At 43.0% G+C, this 22,148-nt stretch overlaps 1 protein-coding gene across 1 annotated transcript in view; it reads right to left on the bottom strand.

Annotated features, from left to right (window-relative positions):
- DYRK4 (dual specificity tyrosine phosphorylation regulated kinase 4) overlaps window positions 1-22,148 on the bottom strand; it is a 73,998-nt gene that overhangs the window by 44,956 nt on the left and 6,894 nt on the right. The window contains exons 2-6 of the mRNA XM_055000710.1: window positions 16,546-16,648; window positions 13,459-13,543; window positions 7,064-7,138; window positions 6,340-6,467; window positions 540-716 (exon numbers count right to left, since the gene is read on the bottom strand). Coding sequence (XP_054856685.1) covers window positions 540-716; window positions 6,340-6,467; window positions 7,064-7,138; window positions 13,459-13,543; window positions 16,546-16,648 — 568 coding nt within the window. The remainder of the gene's footprint in view (window positions 1-539; window positions 717-6,339; window positions 6,468-7,063; window positions 7,139-13,458; window positions 13,544-16,545; window positions 16,649-22,148) is intronic.

The raw sequence follows: 22,148 nt of genomic DNA, 5'->3' as shown, positions 1-22,148 counted from the left end.
AGAAAGAATTCTGAAAAGGCTTTGGATCTTGTGTTTCTGTTCTGCTAGGACTGTCGTTTTCCTCCAGTACAAGCAGCTTTCCCCAGATGCAAGAGGATCAAAAAAGGAAAGCACAACAAGAGGAACAGATCCACTGGATCCAGCCCAACCTGATTCATAGAAACAACTTTTAAAACAAAGCCTCCAAATTATCTAATTCCAGAGTCAGTGAACTGAATGTTTAAAAGTGTTAGAATCAATTTTATTGTAGTTTGGAGAAGAAGGAAATAGTTACCCTTTAAACATAAGCAAATAATTTTTTTAGAAGTCTCGTGGTTTACAACAATTTACTCTGGCTGTCTTAAACAAACATTTGTTTAAATATTTCCTTATCCTGAGAGACTCATCTTCCTTCTTCCTTTCAGATTTCATAGGTTAATCTAACAAATAATTAATGCAGAACTCATTTGATACAGAAGATATTAGCTCAGTTGTGCTTCTGCCTTGCAACTATATCATGCAGAGAAAGAACATCCTTATTATCCAATGCACATGCACACATTTTGCAGGGGGTGAAATACTAAAATTCCCACAAGAGTTACCTTCGGCTGAATTCTTCGGTTTCTTCTCAAAGGCAAACAACAGATGCCGAGATCACAACAGTTTTGGGTGCGTCTCTCACCCCCCATAATGACAGAGATCCATGTTTTAGACCTGTCTCCATTAAAATGTTCACTCTGAAAAGTTAAATCCAACACCACTCTTTGTCTAATCCAAAGGCATCAAAAGCGGGCTTGCCTCTACAAATACTACAAGCACAAGGTCTTTGATCATTTTTACAGAGAGATTAATATTCTGATCTTGATGCACCCTTAAGACTGTGGCAGCAACAAAGCTGTGACTCAAACGAGCACATTTGCTGACGTGCTAAATTCTTTGAGGAATTAATCGGTAACACAAAACAATTCATCAGTGAGGCTCGTTTCTGTAAAACTGTCTCTTGAGGAATAAAGTGTACACTTCTGAAAGAAAGAAAAGGCAGGAGAGAGACAGTCTCCCCTTTCAAAACCTCTAATATGGTGACTAAGGGCTAAATTACATGAAACAACCGACAAGAATCAGGTCATGGGTGTGTGGCCGGACACATAGTCAGATGTACACTGGGGGAACTCAGCGCTGGGTGCTGCAAGGGACCACAGCAAGGAGGGAGAATGAGCTTCTTCCAGGGACTTTTCACCCCATTTCTCTGCCTCTGGAGCCGTTTCTGCTAGCAAAAAATGGTATGGGAAGGAAATGGGAAACTTCTTCTGCCCCCTTGCAGTGCTACGTGAACGAGCAATGTTTAAGGTGAGCTCCCCCTGTGCATGTATCACTGTGAGCTGGGTCGCACACCCATGGCCCAGCTCAGGTAAGGTGTGTTATGTACTTCAGCCCTAAGAAAAGGAGTATGGAGTTAGAAAGCTTTTCTGCACCAGGTTTTTACACAAGCAGCTCATTGCTCATCTGTTTTTCTCCTGAGTTTTCCCCGATTTCAGACAGCAAAAAGGGTCTGAAAAAACACAGGAAAAACTCACAGAAAATCAGAGCAAACAAACAACACTGTGTGTAAGGAGGGGGGAACACCACAATTAAGAAGCCAAGAGGAAGCAAAAACATGGTGTGGAAAAGATGCAACTATTTAGATGACTTTTAAACTCATCCTCAGTTCCTTTTCTGCAACAGGGCCCTAAATCTCCCAGTACGTTTCATGGTGGATTTTGAATCTGAACCAGGTCGTCCGAATACTACTCAGACATTCTAACCACTACTCCATACCGTTTCTCATAAAACTACTATTATAACACCAGTCTACTTTACAGGACTGTTGTAAATATAACAGGTTGGATTCAGACTTGCATTTACATGGAAGCAAGGATTTCCATTTGCAGAGGATAGTTTTCCTGCCTCTCCCCCCAGGAACAGGATTTTCAGTGGACATTTTGTATTGCTGCAAATGAGAGGAGGTAGGAAAATTGCACTCCAAGGGCAGAAATCCTGGTACCTGGGGAAACATTACTCTGGAATCCTGGATCCAAGCCAAAGCTCTGTGTACACTGATCCTACTACATAACTACCAAGTATTACAATTACTTCAAGCAAAAGGTATGGTAAGCATCATTGAACAGAGAACATTTAAGTTATAGGTCAGAACAAAAAATGCCATCACGCCTCTGTCACAATGGATACTGCCAGGAGAAACAGAAAAATAGACCTTGTTGAAAACCATTTTAAAGCTCCTTGGTTGTTCATGCTAAAAATTCTGTACTTCCAAAATTGTCTCCTCCAGCCACACACATCCTTTCTAGATTATCATTTTTTTGCAGTGGGGTGTGGGAAGAAATGTCACATCCTTTTTATTATATACAGCTCCACAATAGAGGAAAAAACCCAGGAAATAAAAAGCAAAAAGTGGGAGAAAAATCAGAAAGGAACAGAAGGCAAGAAGCCTCCAAAACGAGAGTAGAGAAAATGCTTCCAAAACACACACAATTTGGATTTTAATTTTATCAAGTTTTATCATTGTGTCAACAAAATTTCATATAATATTTTGAAACTGAGCCTGTTTAAAGCCTCTTATCATACCGTGGCCTTGAAGGGCTCAGTCAGGCCAGAAAGAGGGCCAAGTGTTTATTGGATTAAATGTTATCCAAAGTTTTATACTTCAGTTCACAATGCTGGAATTAGGAAACCACTACCATACAGCACCACAATCAAAAAATAAAACTTGCATTTAAGGTTGCCAAGTCCAGATAGGAAAATTCCTTAAAATTTGGAGGTGGAATTTAGGGAGGGTGGGATTTGGAGAGCAGAAGGAGCTCAGCAGGGCATAATGCTACAGCCCACTCTCCAAAGCAGCCATTTTCTCCAGGGGAATTGATCTCTATAGTCTAGAGATCAGTTGTAATTCTGGGAGAACTCCAGGCCCCAGCTGGAGGTTGGCAAACATACTTGTACACCACATAGTCTGCAAGAGTCCAGTAGCATCTTTAAGACTAGCATAAGCTTTCGAGAACCACGGCTCCCTTCGTCAGATGCATCGTCAGCTTTCAAGAGCCACAGCTCTCTTCGTCAGATGCATCGTCAGCTTTCGAGAACCACAGCTCTCTTCGTCAGATGCATCAGACGAAAAGAGCTGTGGCTCTTGAAAACTTAGGCTCCAATAAAGTTGGTTAGTCTTAAAGGTGCTACTGGACTCTTTACTATTTTGCAACTACAAACGAATACGGCTAACTGCTCTGGATCTATACCCGGCAAGAAATCTAATTCGGTATTTGAACACTGAAATTTCAAAGTCAGCATCGCTCCTTGGGGAGGGATATTTTCAGGAGGGGCTTCCAAGGAATGAATGGAAAAATCATCCATTTCTTCATAAACCAACAACCTTCTAGAAGCTTCTTACTTGCTTCAACAGTGTTTCTTAGTGTCTACAGAATAAGCTAAAAATTGGGTTTCCCCCCAGAGATCCCTGTGTTGTAAATTGCTATGGTACATTGATGATACTGAATAAATAGCAGCCTGGTTAATGTCAAGGTAGCTCATCTGCATGATAGGGCACACCACTGTTTGGGCAATGGCACCCGTGCCCACTGATGCTTTACAGGTCAGCAAGAACAAAAGGTGGACCCTGCCCCAAACGAGGCTTCATTCTCCCCAAGAATGACAACTGAGGGCTTGAGGGAAACAAAAGGTTGGTATTCAATAGATGAAAAAGAGAAGCTTCATTTTGGTTGAAGGTGAGAGTTAAAGCCAATGAGACTTCATGAACAAGGCAGGATTTTAAGGAGGGCTTGGAAGAATAGAGACAGTTGACTCCGTAAAGGTTTTGGCAGGCACCACAAAGTTCCAGGCTTAATGGGCATTTAGGGAGAAGGGACAAAACATGAAGCTTCTGGTCTGCTCAGGAGAGCTGAGTTGGCTGAATGAAGATCTCAGGTGGGGCTGTCTCACCGTACCGGAGGATTCAAAGCTCTTAAAAAACTGAATTTCCATCTATCATGTAAGCATGCAGCGTAGACATAACTAGAACTCTTGGGACTTTGAAGTTTCTTATGTCAAATCTGTTCTTATAGAAACAACATTGGTGCTTTTGCTATACAAGCACAAGAGCTATCCATGTAAAACCAGGGAACAGAACAGCAAATGACTATTTGTTCACGCTCACTTACTGGACAGTTAGTGTGTCCTCTTTCTCTGCCCTTTGCACCCATGTTTTAACTTTTTCTCATAGGGTTTTTCGAAGTTTCAGAGAAACTTGAAAAACAGAAAAGAGTCCAGTAGCACCTTTAAGACTAACCAACTTCACTGTAGTATAAGCTTTTGAGAATCACAGTTCTCTTCGTCAGATGCATGGAGAGAGAAACGAAAGGCTTTGGGGGGTTTCGTTTTGTTTTGTTTCCTTCAAATCAAGAAGTTCATGAAAGGTCTTGACACTTTTCCAACCATCTTCTAACCAGGGGCTGTTAACTTCTCTGTATCAGGTGTGACTGGATCATTTTATAGCTCCTGTTGCAGAGATGCAGGAGAATTCTCTACCCTCAAAGAAAGTGTGTGTATGCAGAAACAAATGCTGTGGGATCGACATTTCCCCATTTCTGCTGCTCCATGTGGAGGTATTGTGTGCACGTGTGATAGCAGAAAGGGGGAAACTCTCCTTCCCTACACTGTTTTTGCACGGGGGAAAAAAGCTTGGGAGGAAGGCAGGAGCTTTCCCTTCCCTAGCAGTGGTTTTCTGAGCCCATTTGTATGCTGCTTTTTTAAAATAGAAGCCAATCCCCAAAGTGATTTGCATCTGCACAGAGCATAGGTAGCCTCTGTGCAGAACTCGTAAAAGAAGTAACACGCAGAGTGACTGCAACACGCATACGTTAAAGGTCAGCCTTTTTCTCATAAGCCACAAAGCATCTATTGCCATTTCCTCCCAAAAGCTTGGGACCCACTGGCCTAGTCCAAGGCGTGCCTGAAGAGAAGGCTGCTGCTGCTGCTGCTGCTGCTGCATCCAACATCAGTTTGCCAAAAGGGGGAAAAATCATTCTCGGATCTCGTGTGTTAGTTGGTGACTAAAGATCCGTAGCTGATCGCTTACTGACCCACTTCAGTATTTCTGCTTCTCCAAAAAGCACCAAACGCTTCACTATTGCAGCCACCATTTTTATCGGTTATCACCTTTTAAGTAAGATTTGAAAATGAGAAGCAGACAAGGGTCATTTTTATTGATGTATTGTCGAAGGCTTTCACGGCCGGAGAACGATGGTTGTTGTGGGTTTTCCGGGCTGTATTGCCGTGGTCTTGGCATTGTAGAATGCCAAGACCACGGCAATACAGCCCGGAAAACCCACAACAACCACCGTCATTTTTATTCCCCGTTTGTGCTTTAATAGTTCAAAAAAGCCCAGCCTGGCTTTCCATGCAAGCATGGACAGAGAAGGCCTTTAAATTGTCCTCACTTCCTTTTCTGCATATTCTTTTTGACAATTTCACCAGGATGTTTCAGAGGGTCTCTTTGCCTCGAAAGAGCAGTCAAGAGGGATGCGATGGGAACAACTCTGTTTTCACTGCTGCAGAATGAACTGAAACTCACACCATGGCAGTTAATGCTACTGCGCTCTTTCGTCTTATAAACTCTCCTTAGAGGAAAAAGAGACATAGACACATTCCTGTTCTCAGATCCTGCACCAACAAATGGCCGTAGGATGCAACTTAAAAGAGCTATCACATGCTAATGGGTGCATCTGTCTCTGTACCAACTCTTAAATGGTGTTTAAATAAGATGTATACGTAGACCTGAAGCCCTTTTACACACACACACACAATAGAGTGAGATCTGCTCTTCCAGGGCTGCTCTATAATGAGGCAAGGTGCGACAGAGACCTCAGAATCTGGAAGGACAGCAGCCTCCACTATCATCATTTTGCTTTTACCTCCCTGCCCTCCTCCCCTAGAAGCCAGAACAGCTAATGTCCCTTCCCTCATTGTTCCATCTTGAAATACAGTGCAGCTAGTTATAAACACCCAGTAAGGATTCCCAAACACAAGATACAAGAGTTTGGGGGAAGCTAGTGGGCTTGCATGGCTTGCTACACTGTGTTTCAAGACACCCAGGAAATGAGGAGGAAACAGCATTAGTTGCTTTGATTCTGGGACAGGTGATGGGCAGCTGTAGACAGCGACTCCTGTTGAACTGCTACTCTGTGCAGCCCATGCTTTTGGGGAGCAAGTAAGTAACTGTATGGGCTTAGCCAATTGTTTGAGCCTTTCCTACTCTATCAGCACCTCACTGACCCAGGGGGTACGACTAAAAATAAATGTAAATGCTTCTCTCACCTGCTGATGCCGGGTTTTATGATTTGTCAGTGCTAGGTTGCCTTTTTTGAACCTGTGTGTCAGGACTGTGTTTTCTTGAATAAACTGAGGTACTTCACGTTGTCTTTGGACTGTAGGTTTGGGCTCAGGTAGAGACTGCAAAGAGCAAGCCAAAATATTGTGAGTCTTAAAATTGCTCTCTATAAGTTCTAATCTGTATCTCTCAGTGTATGACATTACAGGTGGGCACGAACCAAAATAAGAACCAAGTTTGTCACAATCCGGGCCAGTTTGTGGTTCGCAAACTGGCAATTCATGGGAGCTCATTTCTCACAAAATGACGAATTTTAGCCCAGTTCATTTGGTTCGTAGGTTTGACACTGCAGACAGCCTGGCACTGATCAATCAGTTTCCTAGGCAATGGGGGGAGGTGGGTGGGCTCTCTGCAGACCTTCTGCTGACTTGGAAGTGATGTTTTCATGAACTGAACAAACCGATTCGTGAACTGGGGCAAGTTCGTGAAAGTTTGTTGTTTGTGAAATGCAACAAACCACGAACCACATGGTTCTGAATTTTCCAGGTTCGTGCCCATCTCTATATGACATTAAACAGCTGGAAATTGGCAAGATCTTGTACCTATGAAGAAGGAAGCCTCTCTTATATACAGGAAAAGTATTGGAAAAGATGGTATACAATGGATAGAAATACCTATAATTTTGAGTACTTGCCAAAGGTAGCTGAGTATAACTTGTTTCACTTGAGGTTTGATCTCCTTTAATTTTGCTCGCTGAGTGACTTACTTCTCCTTTAGAAGACTTTCCTGTTTGGAAGAAGAAAGGCTGAGGGTGTATCCACATTTCAAACTTGCATCAGTTTTATTTTATTTTTTTTGAAAAATTTTTATTGGGTTAGAATCCATTATTTTTACATTTACATTCAATTTTCCCCAATTTTCATCTCTAACCCCCTCCCTTTCCCCCCCTTTTGTTGACTTCCAACAGCTTTCCGACCCTTTGTCCCCTTTCCCTTACTTCTATTAGATTCCTCTATCTAAAACAAATATATATTCTCCATTAATCTAAGCAGTACACCCTTAGCTATTTTTAACTTTGTATGCCCAAACTGTAAGTCTTTGTTTCCATCTTAGATAAACAATTTATCCCATTTTTCAATTTCAAATATTTCTATATATCATGAACCATGTAAATCATACATTCATTTAAATCAAACAATTTGACTTATTCTCTATATATTACTCATTCTATCTTTTTGTAATAATTCTGTATAGTTCTCATCACATAGTCAATCAATTTAACTCATCTATATCTTCAGACATTCAGTTTGGTACATTTTACAAATCTTACCAAAGAAAGAAAATATTGTTGGTTAATCAATCCTTATATTTAATCCTTGTAGTTAATTATTTTCTATCTATATTCTGTTTGTTAACCTATATATATCTATATATATATCAATCTATTAGTCTAACTGCTTATTATTTCACATTTATCTCTTCTCCCCCCGGTAAAGTCTCCCCCCTCTACTTCAGTACTTCAGTAGTTCTCAAACTGCCACAGTTTTCCTCCCACCTCCCATTTCTTCTCCAGATATTGTTTCAGCTTCTCCCAGTCTGTGTTAAACTGCCCTGAGTCCAGATTTCTCAGTTTTCTTGTCATCTTGTCCATTTCTGCCATGTACAGCAATTTGTAGATCCAATCTTCAATAGTTGGCACTTCTTGTACTTTCCATTTTTGCGCATACAAAAGTCTGGCTGCTGCTGTCATATAAAATATCAACGTCCTATGATGGGCTGGAATTCCCTCCATTCCCAAGTTTAGTAGCAGGAGTTCTGGGTTCTTATTTATTTGAAATTGTAAAATTTCACTCATTTCTCTTATTATTTCCCCCCAGTACTGCCTAGCTACCTCACACGACCACCACATATGATAGAGGGAGCCCTCATGCTTCCTACATTTCCAGCATTTATTAGAAGTGTTCAAATTCCCTAGCGCAATCTTCTTTGGTGTCATGTACCAACGATAGATCATTTTGTAGATATTCTCTTTAATATTTGTACATGTCGTTGTCTTCATTGTAGTTTTCCACAAGTATTCCCATGCCTCCATTGTTATTTCTTTATTAAAATTGATAGCCCACTTCACCATTTGTGTTTTAACTGTCTCATCCTCGGTATACCATTTCAACAGTACTTGGTATACCTTGGATATTCTTTTCTTGTCTTCTTTAAGAAGGGTCTGCTCTAGTTCCGAATTCTCTATTCGTATACCTCCTTTTACAGAGTCCGAGTTATATAAGTCTCTAATCTGTCTATACTGGAACCAGTCGTAATTAGGTGATAGTTCCTCTTGCGTCTTTATTCTAAGTTTGGATGCTTCAGTTTTAGTTATTTCTTTATACGTTAAACATTGTTGTTCATTATCAACAGCTCTTGGGTCTATCACCTCATATGGAACCACCCACAAGGGAGTTCCTTCTTGTAAATAAATTCTGTACTTCTTCCAGATTATATATAGACTTCTCCGTATAAAATGGTGCAGGAACATCGAGTTGACCTTTACTTTGTCATGCCATAGGTATGCGTGCCATCCAAATATTTTTTTATATCCCTCTAGGGCTAGTAGTTTCTTGTTCTTTAATGTCATCCATTCTTTCAACCAAACTAGGCAGATTGCATCATGATAAAGTCTCAGATTGGGCAGTTGCATTCCGCCTCTTTCCTTTGCATCTTGTAAAACTTTTACTTTCACTCGAGGCTTCTTGCCTGCCCAGACAAAATCTGATATTTTCCTCTGCCATTTTTCAAATTGTTTAGAGTCTCTGATGATTGGTATTGTCTGTAGCAAAAACATTACTCTTGGTAACACATTCATCTTAACTGCTGCAATCCTGCCCAACCATGACAAATTCAGTCTATTCCATTTGATCAAGTCTCTCTCTATCTGAGTCCATAGTTTTTCATAGTTGTTTTTGAATAAATCTATATTCTTTGCAGTCAGCTCGACTCCCAAATATTTCACTTTGCTTGTTACTTCACAATCCGTTGTTTCCGTTAACAATTGTTGTTTCTGCTTAGTCATGTTTTTACATAATATCTTTGACTTCTTTTTGTTAATATAAAAACCTGCCAAGTCTCCAAACTCCTTGATCTTATCTATCACTTTTGGCATGTTCTCCAATGGGTCCTCTACAATTAACATTATGTCATCCGCAAATGCTCTGACCTTATATGAATAGTCCTTTATTTTTATTCCACGGATTTCCTCATCTTGTCGTATTTGTATCATCAGAATCTCCAATACTAAAATAAACAACAGTGGAGACAACGGGCAACCTTGTCTTGTTCCTTTACTTATCTTCAGTTTCTTAGTCACTTCATCATTCACCACAATTGCTGCAGTCTGGTCTCTGTAAATTTCCTTAATTGCTCTGATGAATCTTTCTCCCAATTGTAGCTTTTCCATAGTGGCAAACATAAAGTCCCAGTTTAAATTGTCAAACGCCTTTTCAGCGTCAACAAAGAAGAAACCAACCTCTTTATCACAACGCTTGTCATAATATTCAATAGCATTGATCACTGTCCTTAAATTATCTCTTATTTGTCTATCTGGCAAAAATCCTGCTTGTTCCTCCTCTATAACTTCCGAGAGCCATCCCTTCAGTCTCTCCGCCAATATCTTCGCAAAAATTTTATAGTCATTGTTAAGTAGCGATATAGGTCTATAATTTTTCACGTTAGTCAGGTCTTGGCCCTCTTTTGGGATCAATGATATGTTCGCTTCACTCCAAGTATCTGGAATCCTTTGATCCCTTAAAATTCCATTCATCACCTCTTTTAGGAATGGTGCCAGTTCATTAGCCATTATCTTATAAAATTTAGCCGCAAGTCCATCTGGCCCTGGCGCCTTTCCTAAATTTGCGGATTGTATTGCCTTGCTTATTTCCTCGTCAGTTACTTCACTGTTCAATTTATTTCTCCAAACTTGCATCAGTTTTAGACCATCATGGCATCCCCCAAAGAAGGGAATACCAAGTAACTGTACCACTTAATTCTTAGATGGATTTGAACTTTTAAAAAGGGGATTTGACAAATTCACAGAAGAATTAGCTACAGTATTTAATTGTGCTCTGAGGCAGCAAAATCTATTGTATTGTTTATTGAATGTCCCAGCCGTTGATCATATTGACTCACACTGTATAATCTGCCTTGAGTCTCAGTGAGAAAAGCGGACTACAATAAATAAACATCCCAGTCATTTTGCTGCAAACCACAGAAGGTTTCCTTCCTGCACTGCTTGTTGTGGCTATCCCAGAGACAGGTGGCCACTAATGGAAAGCAGATACTGGACTAACGGGAACCTTTGTTCTGACCCAGCAAAGCTAGGCTGCTCTGGTTATTATGCTTCAGAAAAGTGGAAAAAGGGCCAAAAATATATTTTGCTTCACAAACGGAGCGCCACAATAAAATGGGCACCACCAAGTTTCCTACTCAAATAAAATATAATAATAACATTCGATTTATATACCGCCCTTCAGGACACCTTAATGCCACACTCAGGGTGGTTTACAAAGTATGTTATTATAATCCTCATGGCAATCACCCTGTGATAATCCTCACGGCAATCACTTTTTTATTTTTTATTTTTGTAACCTGTCGCCTGATAAAAGAGTTCTGGTGAGCCCAAAAGCTTGAACAGTGTTTTGTGTCATTTTTATTCCTGTCCCCAAAATGGTATTACATGGATTTTGTTTCAAAACCACTCGTTAGCAGCTTCTTTAATGCCCAGGTTTAATAACCATACTAGCCTGGCTACCTCAGGCTAAGGCACTGTTTTAGCTGCATGGCTAAATAGGTGTCATGTTTATGCAATGAATATAGCCAAAGCCATATCCTCAAATGAGTTCCATTGACTAAAACTAAAAAGTGTTTAAGAAAGCAGGGAAATGGCCTAAAGTTGCAGATTTTGAAGCAGAAACACTATGAAGCTGGAGCCCATAACACATTGCTGAACTCGGTTCAAGTGTGTGTTTTTAAACAAATTTGTGTTTTTCCTGCAATCTCTAAATAATGGTCACTTGGGAGGGAAATACCATGAAGCCTTTCCACTCCTATGACTGTGATACACATGACCATAAGATATAGCTGCTCCCCTGTAGCTACAGTGTTTCTGGGCAGAGGAGTCCCATAGCAGCACACAGAAAATCAAACTGGGAACTGCAAACAGAGAATTTTGCCATATAAGCTGCCCACCAACTTTGCTCATTTCAACAATTATTACTGGACATTTCCTCTTGTCATCATGAAGTTTAATGGGAAGTTTCAGGTGGGTTACAGTAGCTGTCTTGGTCTGCAGTAGAAAAGCAAGATCTGGGTCCAATAGCGCCTTAAAGACCAACTCGATTTCCAAGGTGTGAGCTTTCAACAGTCAAAGCTCATACTCTGTAAATCTAGTTAGTTTTGAAGCACTATCAGACCTGGATCTTGCTCTTCAATAGTAAGGTAATTCAAATGCTTACAGAAGCAGAGCTAAAAGTGTAAATAATAAAAAATGGAAAAAATAAATACTGCCTTCATTGTTTGTGACACTGTCAATTACTTGGCATTTTCTAGGAGGCACTGAAGATGTAATTCCGAACTGTAGTCGGTCAGCAAAGGGATTTCAAGTCCAGTTCAAATTAGGTGTCAACAGAAGCCTGTTCACCTCTCACCAAAGCCTACCGTTACTTCACCCTCTCCAGAAAAAGGTCTTTCCAGGAAAGAAGCCTAATGGTTTTTCTACTTGGTTCCTATGCCTCTTTTACAGCCTCAAAAACTATTTTTTTACCCAGATCTGTTTGCTTCCCTCTGAGACCACTTTCTTGTAGAGTGTAAGGACTTGCAAGAGGTACTACAGATTAAGCCCTCCCTCAGACGTTCAAGAGAGATGGACTTCACAGACATTCCTCAACAGGATACAGTTTCTGAACTGGGGTCAGTCTGCACTGATGTACCTTCCAAGTAGGTTTGGCAGGCACTGTCAGCGCCAGGGTCTCTGGCGCCTGTGGCAACCCCCCCCCCGCGCCACAGACTGTGCGATGACATCATCGCACGATGATGTCATCGCGCAGCGCAAGCCGGGGGATTCGCCGGCGGATGGCTGGGGTGGCGGGCAGAGGCTGCTCCACGCTCCACATGCCGCCCCGGCAGCAGCTCATGGCTGCTGCACCTGGCTGGGGGCGTGTGGCAGTGGCAGCGGCACGGGGCTGGCTGGCTGCAGCAGCTGCGGGCCAGCCACGCCAGCTCCGTGGCGCGTGCCTCCGCCCCCGACACCCCCTCCGGTGCCTCTCCAGGGCCCTCGCGCCTGAGGCCACCACCTACCTGGCCCTCTATGGGCGCACCGGCCCTGTTGGCAGGTCCCCTTACCCTCTGGGCAGGAGATGGCAGACCCAGCAATTACCTCAATAGTACCTTCACGCATGCTCCCGGTTTGCACAATGATGTCACTTCTAGGAAGTGACATCATTTCACAGGCCACGTGCTACCCCTGGGAGCGCTCCCACACTCTGCACTCGGGTTGCTGCAGAGTGCTGGAGCACTACTGGGGCTGCACAATGGGCACCGCAGCACCCAGGGGCGCACCCTGGGAGGCATGTTCCCTGGCCTTTTCCCCCACTGGCCAGATAAGCGGGGGCAGGGGGGTAGAGGGTGAGGGGGGGATCCCCCACCCCCAGTGGGGGATTGGTAACACTACTTCCAAGGGACACAAGGCCAAACCCTAGTAGTTTAGGAACTGTGGTAACTGGCACACGATACATGAACTCCCATGGAACTATACTGTTATTTCATGTCTAGTTAAGATAGGAATATAAGAGCAGCCCCGCTGTATCAGAGTACTAGTCCACCTAGTCCAGCATTTGTCTCACACAGTGACCACTCATTTACTCTGGAGGCCCAGCAACAGGGCACAGAAGCTGAGGCCTCCTGCACTGGTATTTAGAAGCTGACTGCTTCTGAACGCAGAGGTTCCCTTTAGTCACCATAGCTCATAGCCACCAGTGCTAATTTTACCCAAACCTCTTTACGTTACCCATCTTCAAAAAGTGGAAGAGGCTTGTAATAAACATGTAATAAACTTTGTTTACCGCAGGAATCAGGTTGATCTGAGTCAATTTTAATTTTCTCTGCATCTTGCTTTGAGCTGTGAACAACAGCACTCAGTTCTCTTTCCTGTGGAAAAGGACAGAAGGAGGGAGAGAAGCACAGCACGCTACTCGTAACTATAATTCTGAAATGTAATCAAATAAAAAAATTACTGCAAGTTCTAGAGCAGCATTTTCCAAATCTTTGTTCTAGGAAAGAAAACAGGTTGCTTATTGAGCTTTTTAACATCTTCATAAAGCCAGTGAGGTTGTCTGAGTGGCAACAGAGCCGAACATCAGCATGCAGATAACACTCTGCTCGCACTCTGCTTTTCATTTGATTCAGGGGAGGTGGAGGAAGATCTGAGACATTTCCCGGAGGTAATAACGGGCTGAATGAGGGGCAATACGCTCAAGCTCAGTCCAGATAAGATGGGTCTCTCAGGGACTGAGGAGGCAGCAGCCTCAGGCTGGCAGTCCAGTTTTTTTTTAAATTCATGATAAAACCATAAAATACAAACAAGAAAAGAATTAAAATTAAACCATAAAAGAAATGATCAAAACAACTCTTGGCAAATTGTTAAAAACCCAAGAATTACAATAAACAGGCATTTAAACTTTGTTGCATTGAGGGGATTACATCTTTGGCATTTAAAACATCTAAAACTGGTTTCCATACTGCATCGTATTTGAATAAAGGGACCACCATGTGCAAGTTCCCCAAAAACAGATTATGCTTAATCCTACCCATCAAATATTGCTCCCAGATTTTCTGATACCATTTTTTTAGCAATCGGCCTACAAGGGATTTCCAATTCCTAGCAGTGACCAGATGAGCAGAGGCAACCAATGTCGAAACAAGAGATCAGGTATTCCTATTTAGCATAGAGTCAGGCCAAAAATCGAATAGGAGAAATTCTGGGGAGTATGGCAACGAAAGACCCACCATGTTGGATATCTCTTTGTGAGCCACTCTCCAAAATTTGAAAACGAAATGGCATTCCCACCACATATGTAGGGTCGTGCTTTCCTGCTTGCAAGTTCTCCAGCATAGAGGGCTCAATGACCTATTCATCTGATTCAGTTTATGTGGCATTAAACACCAATTGGACAACAGCTTGTAAAATTGGAGTTTAATATTCCAACAACTAGATTTATTGGAAGGGGAGTTCCATATCTGTTGCCAATCAGATTCCAAGAAAATCCGTTTTAAAGAATCAGACCAATTTTTTTTGGTATGGCAGAGGGTCTTCATGTGTCACCCTTAATAATAATTTGTAAAGGGTTGAAATCCTACCGTTTACCATCATTCCTGCTCCAAATCATTTCCTCAAAAGGAGTTAAGAGTCGAAGCAAATCCTTGGACCTGATCAGCTTGGTGAACAGATGTTCTGTCGAAGGTGCAAGTTCCTAGCTTGCAAATCACCTCTGTAGTGCTCCCCTTTACTTGGGCTGGTGTGCCACCTGCAGCCCTTGAGCGGCAGCATTTAGCCACTGTCATTCATGCTGTGATCAAGTGTCTGTATTGAATTTTACATGGGGGTCAACCTGATTCTCCGACTGCAGATCCCAAGCATTATGAAAAGCCTGTGCTAATCTAGTCAAGGGGCCTTGGTGAAGCTGCCTTCTCCTGACACCAAGAGCCAGTTACCAATACTGCATCCAAGAACACCTTCTTGAGTTCAGTTAGGAAGTTTGTTAAGCAGCAAAGTGGACAGGGGCATAGCAACAGAATCCCTAACATGTCCCTCATAAGCACACCAAGTATGAATGCGCTCTACAAAGGTGGTTTCTTGGATCTGGTGCTGGACATGCAAGAAGGAATCTGTGCAAATTTAAAGCCACTCCACCTCTGCTCTCCTGGTACTACTCCAACTACCTGGCCAGTGTCAACTGCACCAAACAGGAACAGTCAAGTCCTTGGCAATAGATGTCAAATCGGTCTTTCCCTCCAGAACCAAGCTGAGGATTAGTTATATTTTATTGGAGAATAATTTGGTGTTTAACCAAAATCAGCCCTTAGGAAGCTGAAATTCCTTCAAGTTATTTCTCCAAGATTGAGAAGAGAAGCACTGTACAAGCAGGGAACGAGTTATGTTCCTCTGGCACTTCACTGCCACTTCTCCAGTCATAGCTATTCCATCGTGAAGATGGTTTTCTTCTATAAAGATCTTGTATATAGGGATACTAGACACCGGGGCATCCCCCGCCCCCACTCCCCACACTCCACCCCCACTTACCTAACCAGCGGGGGGCATGCACCTTCCATGCGCGCTCCCCCGTGGTGCTGCGCGCTCCTGTGTGCAGCAGCCGCCAGGATCGGGCCCGTTTTGGCCTGGATTGGGGCCACTGCGGAGCACAGGAGCGTCCCTGCACTCCGCAGCGCCTCAAAACGAGCCCGATCTGTGACAAAACAGGCCCGTTTTCGGGTGCTGCGGCACACAGGAGCGCTCCTGCGCTCCACAGCGCCTCAAAACGGGCCCATTTTCGGGCGCGGTGGAGCACATGAGTGCTCTGGGCTCCGCAGCGCCTCAAAATGGGCCCAATCCACAGCAAAAGGGGCCCATTTTCCGGCGCTGCAGAGCACAGGAGCGCTGCTCCACAGCACCTCAAAACGGGCCCGTTTCGGCGCAGATCGGGCCCGTTTTGAGCCCTTGCAGAGCCTGGCCGCGCTCCCAGGGGCCGCGCAATGACATCACCCCCTCTCCCCCAAGGTAAGTGCCAGGCCCCTATCCCGCACCGGGAGGTTGAGGTGGCCTGGCAACCCTACTTGTATACTTGTCTGTGTAGTTATACCTTAAACAGGCAGAAAGTGACTCCTTGCTTTTCTATAGTACCAGTTCTGAAACCTAGGTGACAAAAAATGGGATGCCATCAACACCTCCTGTGTGCGGGAGTCTGGGAATGCCACTTCCACTGGCAATCTCCTCAGCACATTCTCAGGCTATAACTTGCAGCTCATGAGGAGTACAAATTTACTTTTAAAAACCTTTTTCAGATTTCTAAGAAGCAACAATCCTCACCATCATTATATATTCTGTGCTAAAAGTGGGAAATGATTGACTCTGATTTAAAGTAACTTTTGCTCACCTTTTGGAGTATTGCATTGGGTTTTTCGCCAGGTTTCAGTATAACAGGGAGAGCACTTGATCTGCCTTTTCTGATTTTTTCGGGTTTGGTGGCAATTTTTTTCCTAGAGAATTGTAATTCAGAAAAATGGTCAATTCATGGAGAAGACATGTTTGTACAAACTGAAAACAAAGTCAATATATTCATGGACAATTATTTGAGTAATTATGCATTTTATAGTGCAGGGGGGAAATCAGTGAAATGGCCCAAGATGGGGTTTGGTCATTATCTGCTAAGTACATGCACCCTGGGTGGGAGGGGGGTATAGGAAGGGTTGTATGTACTTGCCCAATGGTTACCAAAATCACATGCACATGAGGCTTTGCTAATGGCACACACCTACATACCTACAATAGAGCTTTGATGGAGAGAAAATTGGAAAACAAAACCATATAATGCAGCAGTAGCCAATCTTTTCAGCCCAAGTACCAAAAAAGTGCAACATCTACCTGCAAAGATGTGTGGGGTGGAGAGATGAAGGCTGTACTTGGACAGATGCACTCAGAGCAAGCCATGCCCAGGAGTGCTGCCAGTAGTTCACCATTTCCTCTGTGGCTTGCCTTGGTCATTTGGGAAAATATGCCCTGCAGGCCAGCATCTGGAACACGTACGTGCCCAGTGTTGCCTGACCCTGTTTTAGTGATTATATTCCGCTATCTGCTTTACTAAAGTAAAGTAGGGTCAAGTAGAGTCATCATAACAAAGTCAGGAAGGAGTCTTGTGGTGCCTTAAACAGAACTTATGAGCTTTTAGGGGCTTGAGCATGAAGTAAAACCTGTCAGTGGAACATGCCAAAAAGGAGAAAACAAGATAAGCACAAGGCTCACTCACAAAAACTGTAGTTGCTTGACTGTAAATTGTGGATTGTGTAGTGCACTCTGGACAATAGCAAGAATGGAGAGGCCTATTTAGCAGAATAGTTATCTGTCAGCTAGATGCAGAGAGGGGTCTGGAAAGTAACCCTCCTGGGTACCTTACAGTGTATTTGTACCTGTTTCGTATCTCATGTTTGCAGAGGTTTCACACTTGCAAGCTAGTCATGGGACACAGTGCCATGTTTAGTCTGCGGAAACCCCCATTTTTCCCCCTGTGGACATACTATGATTTTAATTTTGAAGCTGACCCAATTAATGCCAGTGTGAACACTTTTGTCCCCTTTTTGCTTCTCTTCCCCCTTCTCCTTTTCCTCAGGAGTTGATTGGGCTGTGCGGATCTGACCACACCCACTCTCCTCAGCTCCCCAGCCGCTTTGCCCACCCCTTTTTAAAACATTTCAGCGTTTAGTGGCAGTGCAGTGAAGCATCCCCAGGCCCGCCAGCTGGCTGGCAGCAGGGAGCCAGGCACCTGCCTGGCCTAGCCTGAAGAACTTGGGCTGGGCTTAGTGGGCAGCCCCGGCCCGGGGTGGGGGGTGAGGGGAGAGCCAGTTTGGTGTAGTGGTTAAGAGCACAGGACTCTAAACTGGAGAACCAGGTTTGATTCCCCACTCCTCCACTTGAAGCGAGCTGGGTGACCTTGGGTCAGTCACAGCTTCTCAGAGCTCTCTCAACCCCACCCACCTCACAGGTTGTTTGTTGTTGTGGGGATAATAATGACATACTTTGTAAACCGCCCTGGGTGGGTGTTAAGTCATCCTGAAGGGCGGTATATAAATTGAAGGTTGTTGTTGTTATAGGGCTTCAGCTGTGCAGCATGCGAGGCGCTCGGTGTGAGGTTTGGGGCTGAGCCGACTTTAATCTTTGCTCAGCTGCCTCTTGCCCTTGCAAAATCCCAGCGAGTTTGTGAACCGGGGATTATCTGCGGCCTTGAACAAAGGAGGGTGGAAGGCTGGAAATGAGCAAGAGGCACAGGAGACTCTCCCTCTGGCAAGGCCTCTGATCAGCCTCTTCTGACCGCCATCCTTGCTCCCCTCTCCATTCCTGCATCCTGCTGCCGTAGCTTCCTCTTAAACTTCCTCATCACATTTGAGCTGTTTGCTTCTCTATACTGCCCTCTACTTTTCCTTGAGCTGATTAGTCTGTGTGGATCTAATAAAACCCACTCTCCTCAGCACCCTGTCTGCTTTTTCTGTAATTTTTTTTGTATTTCTAAAGGATGGTAACATTTCAGCATTGTGCATCTTTTTTTTATATCAATGGACAGGAAGCAATGCTCTTACATTACTGCTGTTTGGGGAAAAGGTGCCGTGGGAAATCATCACCAGTAGATATGCTTTCTGGCTCCACAAAGAACCACTTCTGTTCATTTGAACGTTGGACACGTTTCCCTTTTGATTTTTAATGCTCAATATAAAGTATAATGATGGCCTTAAAAATGGTATTCGAACAAGCATGGAGAGTCTACATTTTCTCCAAAAAGATCACCATATCCCACCCATTCAGAGTTCACGTGATCGTGTGAGACCAATGGTGGCCAGAAAATTTGCTGGGCAGGGACAATCAGTTCTCAACAACCCTCAGCGCTATTTTCAAACGTGAAAAGTTAGGGTGAGAAAATGTCCGCACAGAGATGCAGTATTGATGTGCATAGGGAGGGGTAGGGTTTCAAGTGGTAACGTCACAACGTTACAATGCATGTGCAAACTTTTTTTTTAAAGGGTGACATGAATTCCAAAGCCCACAAAGCCTGCAACAAAACCGGGACTTTGAAGCAAGTGTGAAACAAAATGCAGGACACCAATTCGAAACTTCTCAGACAGTGTGAAATGTATGGGTGCCGAGCCGAATCTGTTGCGATCATGGCAACTCCTTGGAAATGGCACATTAACCCAAGAGTGTGAAAGGTACTCTGGCCTCCACAGAGCAGAAATAGCTGAAGACCTGCAAGTCAACTTTCTTCAACAAAAATAACTTCAAGAAAGATTGCAAAAAAGGAAGATCAACCTGAATTGGAATAGGAGGTTTGATTATATCAAGCAGGAGTTAACACAGAGCTGACACCTTTCTTTGTCACTACAGCTATTAAACACCTTGGCATAACTAGGTTATTGCTAATTACCATTATTGCAAATGGTGCTTATCTTGTACACTTTCAAGTTTTGCATAGAAAGGTCATGGGTTGTATCTGTTAGATTTCATGCCCTTTTAATCCTCTTGTCAGAACTTCTGTCATTCCCTCTGCAGTATAGTCCATTGACTCATGTTACACTTGATGTGTCTGGTTAAGTAGAATCTAGCCCATGAAAGCTTCTACCTTGTCAATGAATCTGGATGTCAATAAGGGAATACTAGGACTTCCGGTTTGGGATTCATGGAGGTCTAACGCAGCTCAGGGAGCTGGGCTGTCCGTGCCGCTGTTTGTGGAGGCTGGAGGGGCGCCAACTGCCCGCAGCCCCCTGTTCTCAGGCGGAGAACAGGCAAGTACACTTAAGAACCTGAGGGCGCGTTGATCTCGGGTGTGAGGGGGGTTCTACACAATGAGCCCCCGTCCACTCTTGAAGTCCCACCCGAAGAAAGGTTGCCAAAATCTCTGCAGCGGCTCTGGAGTTAGTTTCTGGCATAAGACCTACATACCCAAGCTTCAGTAAACCGAAAAGGGAATAAGAACTAATTGGATACTTGAAGCAGCGATTACAACCCAAGAGAAACGTCTAAGAAGGTAAAGATTGCTATCTCTTAATACGGGACAGATTATAAAAAGGAATAAAGTGATAAAGAGAATCTAAAAACTGCAAGAGACTTGTTATGTAAAGGAGGAAGTTCCAGCAAATTAAATTTTAAAAAGTGACACTGTAAAGAGAAGTTAATGCGGAAAATTGACTATTGTTTACATACCTGCGGCTAGGAAGAGATAGCAGACTGTGAGAAAGTTTTAATATCGCGAGAACTGCTGTGAAAAGAAGAGGAACAGGAAGTGCATCAGAATCATAAAGAGACTGGCAAGAAGCGGCTTGTTAACAACGGAAGCGGAAGGTCGGCATTTTGAAACAGGGCAAAGCTGTGACTTCAAGGAAAACGGAAGTAGGCCATCTTTGGTGAAGGTAAGGGTGATTGCTTCAATATAAAACCATAGAGAAAAAACGCCCGACATTTTGGACTATGCAAACTCTTTTCTCTAAAAAATAAACTGAATTTGGACTTTTAAAAATAACAGAAAGCAACAAACTAGCGCCACGGAGTTGAGGAAAAGAGCGGACACGTGGGAGAGAAGTAGAGCTAGCCCCACAATGTCGAAGAAGGAGTGGCAAACCGCGCTGGAGAATTTAGATAAAAAAGTTTCAGAAGGAAATAAAGAGCTTAAAGAAATGATGCAGGAGAATTTTAAGGACTTTAAATAGGCACTAAAATCGGAGATGGCAGAACTCACAAAAAAAATGGATCAAGTACAAAATGACTTGCAAGCTACACAACAGAGAGTTAATGTAGTAGAGAACGCGGTTGACACCTTAACAGACATGCAGAGAACGGAGATGCGAGGAATGAAGGGAAGAATGGCCATAGCTGAATGTAAACAAATGGAAAAGCAACTCAGATTTCGCGGGATTCCGGAGATTGTAGAAAAAACAGCCCAAGAGCAGATTACAGAAATTTTGGCGGGCTACCTGGGGAAAGAAGAAGAGGAGGTTGCAGCTCTTCTGGACGTGGCATACAGAATTAACTCAAAATTTGCAGCTCAGAAGAAGTTACCAAGGGATATGATCGTGCAATTTACGACCAGAAACACAAGAGAGTCAATCGTAAGCAAACAGTTTCAGGAACCATTAGAAGTCGACAGGAAGGTGGTGAGAGTTATGAAAGAATTGCCCAGAGCGGTGTTGTTGGAGCGGAAAAAATACAGAGAGCTGGTCCAGATGTTAAAGGATTTGAAAATTAGGTACAGATGGGAAATACCAGAAGGACTGGCATTTGAATTTGGTGGAGTAAGGAGAAATATCAGGTCGGGTCACGAGATGGAAAACTTTATTAGGGACAATGAAAAGGACTTACCAAAAAGTACAAGAATGTGATCATGGAGTGTAAAATAATATCTTGGAATGTAAATGGACTAAATTCACCTTGTAAGCGTAAGGCTATTTTCCACTGGCTTTTAAAACAAAAATGTCTCCAAGAGACACATATCAGAAAGCAGGATTTAAAGTATTTGAAATTTGTAAAGCTTGGAAATGAATTTGCTGCAGCCTCCAAAAAGAAGAGAGGAGTTGCGTTGTATATAAAGGAGGAACTGCAGCCAAAATTAATTTTAAGTGATGCAGAAGCTAGATATTTAGCAGTGGAAATAACTTGGAACTCGAAGAAGACCTTGGTGATTGGAATTTATGCACCCAATGGTGCAAAAGAAAACTTTTTCAAGGATTTACAAAAACAACGCGATGAGCTGACCTATGATCAAAGAATTCTGGCAGGCGACTTCAATGGAGTTACAAACTTGGAAGAAGATAAGAAATCTAAAATTGCACAAAAAAAAAAGAGGACTTTTGCCAAAGTCGTTTTTTGCGATTAAGGAACAGGAAAGTCTGGAAGATGTATGGAGGAGACAAAATTCAAAAAACAGACAATATACCTTTTTTTCTGCGAGTCATGCTACTCTATCAAGAATTGATATGATCTGGGCTTCCAAAGAACTAATGT

Source organism: Eublepharis macularius, chromosome 16 (assembly GCF_028583425.1).
Source record: "Eublepharis macularius isolate TG4126 chromosome 16, MPM_Emac_v1.0, whole genome shotgun sequence".
Lineage (NCBI taxonomy): Eukaryota > Metazoa > Chordata > Lepidosauria > Squamata > Eublepharidae > Eublepharis > Eublepharis macularius.
The sequence above is the reverse complement of the archived record's forward strand: the minus strand, read 5'-3'. Positions and strand labels throughout refer to the sequence as shown.